The 8,747-nt window shown below is 41.1% G+C and overlaps 1 protein-coding gene across 1 annotated transcript; it reads right to left on the bottom strand.

The window, feature by feature from the left end:
* Positions 1 to 204: 204 nt before the first annotated feature.
* atp6v0cb (ATPase H+ transporting V0 subunit cb) lies at positions 205 to 8,716 on the bottom strand. Its single transcript, XM_022220309.2, has 3 exons — positions 8,426 to 8,716; positions 2,771 to 2,954; positions 205 to 1,720 (listed from the first exon to the last, which is right to left on the bottom strand). The coding sequence occupies exons 1-3, from the start codon at positions 8,493 to 8,495 to the stop codon at positions 1,513 to 1,515; spliced, it is 462 nt and encodes a 153-aa protein (XP_022076001.1). The 5' UTR covers positions 8,496 to 8,716; the 3' UTR covers positions 205 to 1,512.
* Positions 8,717 to 8,747: the final 31 nt, after the last annotated feature.

The following is an 8,747-nucleotide window of genomic DNA, read 5'->3' as shown; positions in this document are numbered from 1 at the left end:
GCTGCAGTTGCAGTTCTTGTGAAGATTGTCAGCTCACCACAGAATGGAACAGGGACAGAGGAATACAGTGAAACAGCAACTCTGCTAATCTTTCCTTGTAATTTTGTAATAAAATGGTACGTCATGCTCTCCTCTCTGCATGACATTTAAAATGTCACAGCACTGAAAATGCTACATCTGGTGTGTTTAGAAGCCAGTCAAATCTAAGTTGGAATCTTCTTTAATTCAGTTGTGAAAGCATTCACGTCGACACATCAGGATAATTTCAATACCAGTGGTAATACAGGATTGTAGATTGGCGCTTCAGTAAAATGCGTCAGCAGCAGTTCCATTTTCAGAAAATAAACTCCAGATCAAATTGGACCAGTCCTTCCATGAAACTAGGCCAAACTTGCATACTAATCTCCCTGGATTCCTACTGCATGCTACAAACAATATGTTCCATAGTGTCAATTTTTTTTGGAGGGCATATGTGACAAAACTGTTTTTGGATCTGGATTAAATCTTCTGAAACTAGCCTGCTCTTCAGGTTCATATTCCAACAGCAACAAAACACTGAAACCCATGCAGGATTTGAATGCCTGGAATGTGGAAGAGATGAAGTACAGCCACAGATGAAAGAGGACGGGGTGGAATAAGATGGAGAGGAGATGAAATGTGGAAAATTACACTTGTGAGACCCAACACGGGGCGCACACACCTTTAATGCAAACAGCAGTACTACAGGAAAAACACTGAAGTTTGAGAATGTTTGCGTAATGATTAGAATACAGCTACACACAAAACTCCCACTCCACCAGCAACATACTAAAGGCAGTCTTATTAAACCAAGAATTACATCCAGAGGAAATCCAACCACTTATCACAATTAACCCACAGTGCATTAAATCTATCTATATAGATATTTATATGTCTGTATATATATATAATTTATATATAACCGGGGAATTAGAGACTTTTGCTGCATTAAACAGTTCAATGAACAATTTCCTATAAATAAAATCAGTTGGAAAAAAGCTTTAGTCCATACATTTCTCTTTACAAATAGATCCTCAAGATTAATGCAGAAATTGTGTCAACTCCCGAGTCGATATGGGAGGAGAAAAAGCTGTGCGGCCCTTTGGTCAGCTCTCTAAGACCAGAGACCAAGCTGCCTCAGCTGGCCTCAAAGCCTGAATAAGTGGAGGGAAAAAAGGAATCTTCATCATACAACTGTTTTTAAACACACGCGCGCGCGCACACACACACACACACACGCACACAAAAGACAGACAAATCACTACATTGCGCATTTACAAGTTGACTATCAAACTGGGACGACTGTACACATTGTTGAGATAAGACCATATTTATGGAGCCATTTTAATTCATTTTTTCCCCGCCTTCACTTCTTTCATCTTGCGTGGCAGAAATTTTTCTCTTTTTTTTTTTCTTTCCCCCTTCGTTTTACACTTTTTCTCCAGCAGCAACATAAAGGACTGATCTTGTAGTGGAGATGTTTGGGTGTTAACCCTAACCCTTCGTGGAGAGGATGAGGGCAACAATGAGCCCGTAGAGACCCAAGACCTCAGCGAAAATCAAGATGAGGATCATGCCCACGAAAAGCCTTGGCTGTTGAGCTGTCCCCCTCACGCCTGCGTCGCCGACAATGCCGATTGCGAAGCCTGCTGCCAGCCCGCTGAGGCCCACGCTCAGCCCTGCTCCCAGGTGGAGGAAGCTCCTACACAAAACACGGAGATGTTGATGAACACTTGATCAAGTAGTCACAGTTAACAATTCAAACCAGGGACGATATTTGAAAGACAGAGCATCTACAATCGGAGACTATGATGCATGAATGTAACGAGCTGTGTAGAAAAGCTCTCCAGCTGTAACGAGTCTGCAGCTTGCTTTTAATTGAATCTGTGTGACATCTGCTAGAGAGAAACCGAACATCTCATCCAAGCAATGCTGCTCTTTCTATGGAGTTCTGTTGCCTATATTATTGCAGGAAGATATACAACAAATATGGGAGGGAGCAGGGAAGTGATGCGCAGTGATGTCCAGCTGGCCGAGAATCAAACTGGGGACTCACTGGCTTTGCACCTATGTGTATGCATCGATAATCCCTTGGCTATCGGGATACCCAGATGTGCTCCTATTCTTAAATTAAATGGAAGTAAGATGTTAAAGGAATGAGACTGGTGTTATTGCACGTCTCTGTCGATAATCAACGACTTCATATGGCACCAATATGAAACTTCCTTTATTCGCTTGCTACAATGTGATGGTAAGTTTATTTGACTGCATTGCATATCAGTGCCAACACAGGAACCACATCCTGAGTGTCTGAGGTGATGAGGCAAGACTGAATTGCAGCTGGTGTGTAATGTATGAAAACTACATTTTTTTTTAATTTTATTTTATCAGTATGACTGTCATTAGTTTATTAGTTGATGATCAATGTGCCCATCTTACAGTGGAGCTACATGAGAACCATGAGTGCAGAAACTAAACATTTTAGTAGAGAAAAAAGAAAGGTACTGGTCAGTGGAGGGGATTTGTTGAAATTAAAACAGTAAAGTCATCTGAACATTTGTGCAATTGTTTTGTCTTTTTTTAAATGGCTTATGACAAGCCTGACACATGGCAAGACCAAATCACTGTTTAGAACAGACTAAATGACATTCTCTTTCTCACTATTGCCCAAAAATATAAAAGTTGCTTTCGAGATGTGTCAACCAACAAAGGGGAAATGTGTGAAAATATGACTGTGGTCATTTGAACTCACTTGTACAGGGAGATGTCTACTGGGGTGTTGTTAGCAATCAGCACTGCTACTACCAGGCCGTAGATGGCTATAATACCCGCCATGACGACAGGGATGATTGACTTCATGATGAGCTCCGGCCTCATCACAGACATGGCAGCAATACCTGTACCGCTCTTAGCTGTGCCATAGGCAGCTCCCAAGGCTGGAGGGAAAAACAGAGAAGATAATTAGTTAACTAAACAAGACGGCAAACTGGACAGCACATGCTGCAATGCAAGTTACAATAGGCTAGCAGACTGATGACGGAAACCAGAGGGCACAACTGAATAATGAAGCAGAAGTGAAATAAGAGATGGAGCAACAATACGACACAACTGTTACAGTTTCAATTCCCCTTGAAAATCCAATATGGCTTCACCTGGGAAATTCTTATTGTGTTTAAAGGGAAATAATGGGTCACGCTGCTTTCTATTCATGCAGAAGCCAGGCAACCCAAAAGCGGCTTTTTCACACGCTTCCTCTCATCTCAGACTGATTCAGTTAACTCTGCCAGACAGCTGCAGAATTGGAAATCACTCTCTGATTGAAAAAAAAAAAAATCATTAGGTTTTAGTATACAGGAACTGCTGTCAAGAAAGAAACAGAATACCAGATTGTCTCCAGAGACAGTACCAGTGCAGGATGGGAACCGGGGATGTGCTATATCCAGCCCATACTAGTCTGTGTCTAGCATCACTGTAATGAAATGGGGGAAGAGGAGGAGAACTAAGAGCTTCATCAGCAACTTTAGCTCCATCGGTCTGTGACACTGAGGAGAAAGCACAGTGCCACCTGCGTCACACAGCCAAGTCTGTTGGCAGGAGCAACAGTGAAAGAGAAAATCAATAATTCTACAGTTCTAAAATTAGAAACCATAATATAAAAAGGACGACAGAACAGCAGGCGTCCATTAACAGCTGGTTGTAATTCTGCTAGACAACAAAGAAACAAACAACTTGCAGGTGAGATGAGTGAGTCATTTGTAATATGCAACAAAGCCCGTCAGAGCAGGGCAGCACGTCCTAAATCAGAGACAGGCTGTTGACAACACTTCCTCATATCAGAGGTGTGTCTATGCACTTGTGCATTAATGTGAACACTCACACAGCAAAATGAAACATCATCATGTATGCACGATATATTGCTGCATACGTGGCTAATACATGGGCCATCATTTTCCTCACTTCAACTATGCAGTAATATTGAACATATTGACATGTTATTTAGCACATCTACTTTCAGATTTACAGATGCTACTTTAAGTCTACATATTACCTTTGTCCTCATATGCAGCTGTTACTATGTTACTTATAAACAATAGTCATCATGGACTCCTAATTGTAAGTAAATCCAGTGCAACTGAAACTAAAACATTCATGTGAGACAATATCAACAAGTAAAGTGCAAAACTGCATCCTTCTATTTATGTGGATCCCTATGATCTTAAGCTGACCTTGTCGTGTTATTGGTGTGTAAACAAGGCAATGCTTGGCAGTGTCATTTTTTTGGCTCTTCATAGCCAACATACTGATGATTAAACCTGAAAAGTCTCATGGCAGCCTTATGCATACAGCCTGAGGTGCCCCGTACTAAACCTCCGCGTTTTCTCATTTCTTGTGTTCAGTGTGCCTGGAGACGGACGATACCCGTTAACTCCAAGACTTGCTGTGAGGCTTTCTGGCAAGTGGATCTTGCAGACAGGAGAAAAGATGCAGGACAATCTTCAAATGTGCTCATGGCAGCCAGCCACGTTCCCAACTGCTCATACTGATTTATCACCGGACTGATGCTATCAGTAAAGGTTAAATCACTCTTGTCCATCTATGGAGATGTGTCTAAGTGCAACTGGACACTATTTTCGCAAGCCCCAAAAAACCAAAGAAAGATTTTCGTATTTTTGCTGGTGAACTAAATTATTTAAATCCAACACAAACTATGCCTACTGGAGCAGTTCATTATAAAAACTGAGTAATATGGAAGACCCAGTTAAGATATTTCATCCAAACAAATTGTAATTTTGATACAGAAAACAACTAAGACAATATGCAGAAACACAGAAGTCTCCCTCTGAGCATCTGTTTCTTTTAACCACCCAGCCATCCATTGACGGTGAGTGTAATAAGTCACCATCAGTAATGCTACCCTTCGACTCCTTCCTTGTTGAAGAGCTCGGCCTCACTGAGGTGTGACAGGTGAGGCTTGATAGAGAAACACTGGAATCCTTATTCACTGTCATTCTGTCCTGATGATTAAAGGTCTGATGTGTGGCAGGGCAGTTTCTACAGCGGTGTGGCACAACCTCTGGGTTTTAATCCTAATCCCCACAGCTTAGGTAGAGAGCTTTGCCCCTTTTCTTTTTTCCTCCCTGCAGAATATTTCATATATGGGATGCCCTTGTGATGTCTTGTGATGTCAGAGCAGGAGGTGCCTCTAGCCAGGGATGATCTTGCATGCAAAATGCCCACACAACATACAGCAGATTGGTCTGCTCTGAATGACGGGTAAATGGGGACACGCTGGTTATAAGGAACAAATATCATTGGAAACAAAGACAATATCAGGCAGATAGTGTCATTTACGAGTAGCTGTAAAACTATTTGCCAGGTTAACAAAACTGTAGCTGTGCAATATGTCAAGATATGAGATTGACTGTAGAAATTAAGATACTCGCGGACCAATCTATTGCATTAGAAACTGGTATATGTCTTGAGTACATATGCTGCCATCACCAGTTACACCTTTCCATTGAAAAAGGAGAGCAAGAAATGTGAATGTGAATTAAAGGTCAAGTAACTAGATGTACTATTTAATAGTGGTTAAGCAAAAAATGAATACAGAATTGATGACAAATTGTTTGCAGGCTATGCTATGAGGGACATGGGTGCCTGCCACTGCACGGGATATTGGATTAGGCGCTTTACTGCAAAGCAAAAGATGCTGTTTCAAGCAGCAAACATGTATCTTAAATGGGCTCCAGACTGCGACCAAAAAGGTTAAAATTGCAATTTTTTGAGAGTGAACCAGTTAAAATTTCAAGTGATCCCATTGATCACTAAGCTGTACTGGTGTGACTAACTGGTGCAGGCAGCTACTATGATAACCACCATACTTTGGCGTATTGTGGTATTTATGCTTAAAAATGCGGTCTTCTTTTGCAATGATCATAAAAAAGATCCCAGTGTGATCAAACAAGAAAGTTGGTTGCACTGGTGCTGCCATTGAAAAAAACAAATCTGGAGCCCTGCTTACCTTGTGATCAGCTCACTAAGCTGATGTATTAACCTTGTATTGGCCCGATTGATAAATCAACTTGTTGGGGACATAAATCTACATTATATTTGAATTGCTTTTGTCATGAGGGAAGTCAAAGAAAAGTTACCACAGCAAAGCCATCAACTGGAGTCGTGGTATTACACCCATGGATAATGACACCTTGTGAGTGTCACCTGCTTTGAGGCAGGAATCACTAAAGGCTGTCCTCTCAACCATCACCAGACTAATAAAAAACATAACATCACCTGACACCAGGAGTCACAGCAACTTACATCCTGTTCTAGAAAATAGTCTATTACTGTAAATGAAAACTTTTCACTTGATGATTATAAGCGAGTTTTTTTTTAATCCATCCATTCATTGTAATGAACTTGTGACAGTAATGGGTCATCGTTTTCAATATTCTACAGCCTGGAAGTTTGATCAAGACCCCAAAAATATGAAACACTGACTGTCAATCACTAAAAACTTTAAGTGCAGCCACAGTCTTCCACCTTGTGTGCGCTGCAGAGTATGACATCAAAGAAGCACAAGCTACAATTTCTTGTCACAGACTCCACAACACACAGTAAGCTGAAGACCGAATCGTCAAGTGTCCCTGTTTGTCCCACCACTACCCCATCCCGTCTTTGTACCAGCATGATCCCCTCCCTACTAGCTAATTCCCCAGCTGTCACTCCACCACCACCACAGACTAGTATTACGTCTAGCCTCAAAGGCGGCCACCACCACCACGCTGCCCTTTCCTATCACTACACATTAAACTTGATCTATCATACCAGCAGGGCCAGCTTTGGCATCCTGCTACTGCTCATTTCCAGGTAGGTTGAACAACATAAAAACTAATGTAAAAAAACTGCAGTTGTACCATGGGACATAACACTATTTGTATTACCTTGTTGTGCTGCCTTAAAACAGCACTTACTACTAGATCTGATCAAGTAGTCGAAATCTCAAGCTGAAAAGCTGGGATTTGAAAATGTCTGAAAAGCTACCTCTACATAGATTAAGATCTTACACCATAGCCAATGATTTGCAGTGCCTGTCATTAAAAACTAGGTGCCACCCATTACAGTAAACAAGCTAGTTCTGCCGAAGGCCTCTAACCACAGCAGGTTAAGCCTTCTGTAGATTTTCAATTACTACTTTGTTGATTTTACATTGCAGCTGCATCTATTATAGTAATCATTCTAGTCACATGTGGCTATACCACTAGCATATGACGCACCTCTTGCTATAAAAAAGAAAACTAGAAAAAAAATCCATTAAATGAGCACCAGCAATTATGAAACGAGCCCGTTTCAAAGTTCACTTTCTGTATCACTTCCTTCATTGAATCCAAATACCACAACAGCTGAGCCGATATCTTCAGTAAAAATACTAGATTTACTTCTCAAAAGAGAAATGCATTACAAAGTCATTATCTTTAGAGTTTAGTTAACATTAACAGATCAGTAACCAGATGGCAATCCCAAGTCAGAAGTCTCATCATGTGATAATCATGTGACCTTGTGTCATTCCTTTGAGGAATAAGGAAGTTAACCAGCTGTTCCTGCTTTCCAGTTGCCATTTAAGTTTTAACAAAGTGTGGTTTTCAACCTAAGACCACTGATTTGACAGGTGCAAACAGTTTGCGTAGGACGACATCAATTTAATTATTTACATTAATGTCACTGGTTAAAGCTCTCCGCTTTCAGGGATTACATAATTTAGTATTCAACTAACCACCTATTATTTAACACTCTTAAACCTTTCGTGCAGTCGTGTGGTATTCTGTAGGAAAGGTGGGAATTAACCTTAGCTGACTTCTGCTAAATGCAGCAAGCTAACGAGTAGCTGTGTCGGTTGTGAACGAAGTATATTATAATACTGTAAGACTGAAGACTACTGTTACCAATAAAAGCATCGCTTTAACAGGAAAATTCACATTTTTTGATAATTTAGGAGCAATTTCCGCCCTGTCTTTCTCGCTTCAGATAAAGCACACTGGGAAATCGAAAGAGGCTAACGTCAAAGCTAACTTATGTAGTCGTCATCACCTTGCTAACTAGACCCCACTAGTTTTTGCTGGTTGACGCTTTCACATAAATGCTAGAAGTTATAACTGTAATAACAAACACTACCTAGATATTGACATGTTACCATTAATCCAAAGTCATTACCTGCCTCAGCTAAATCTAAAGAAATGACAGCACAAGATTAGCATTGCGACGTTAGCAAGGCTAGCGGACGTCTTTCATAAGTGAGCCACAAGGCGAGCACCATGGTAGACGTCTCAGCCATTTGGGTTAGCAGTGAATGCGAACATGCGAATATTTTGTAGCTAAGAAAAGATTAAATAGGAAAAGGTGTGATATTTACCGCTGAACACCATAGCCGAAGAGGCGCCCATCACTGCGAAGAACGGGGCGTATTCGGGAGCTCCGGCCATTCTTTCTCACACAACGTATAAAAATAAACTAAATATACAAAATTAATTATTTCTGGTGAGTCAAAAAAATCGCACTTGACGAAACCTATCGAAGGCCACGGGCGTCCAACGCAAGACCGAGTATACAAAGAACCGTCTGACCACCTAACTAGCAATGTAAACGAACAGTCACGACTCTTGTGATAAATACCCGGCGCAGCAGCACAAAATGGCGAAGCGGAAAATGTCACCTGACTGGCCGTACGGTAAAAC

This window comes from Acanthochromis polyacanthus, chromosome 19 (assembly GCF_021347895.1).
Source record: "Acanthochromis polyacanthus isolate Apoly-LR-REF ecotype Palm Island chromosome 19, KAUST_Apoly_ChrSc, whole genome shotgun sequence".
NCBI classification, from domain to species: domain Eukaryota; kingdom Metazoa; phylum Chordata; class Actinopteri; family Pomacentridae; genus Acanthochromis; species Acanthochromis polyacanthus.
The sequence above is the reverse complement of the archived record's forward strand: the minus strand, read 5'-3'. Positions and strand labels throughout refer to the sequence as shown.

Excerpts from the sequence above, each read along its gene's own strand:
- atp6v0cb (XM_022220309.2), bottom strand. The coding sequence starts at position 8,495 with ATGGCCGGAGCTCCCGAATACGCCCCGTTCTTCGCAGTGATGGGCGCC. Across the intron at positions 2,955-8,425 it reads TTCGGCTATGGTGTTCAGCG|CCTTGGGAGCTGCCTATGGC; the intron begins GTAAATATCACA and ends TTTTCCCTCCAG. Across the intron at positions 1,721-2,770 it reads GTAGACATCTCCCTGTACAA|GAGCTTCCTCCACCTGGGAG; the intron begins GTGAGTTCAAAT and ends TGTTTTGTGTAG.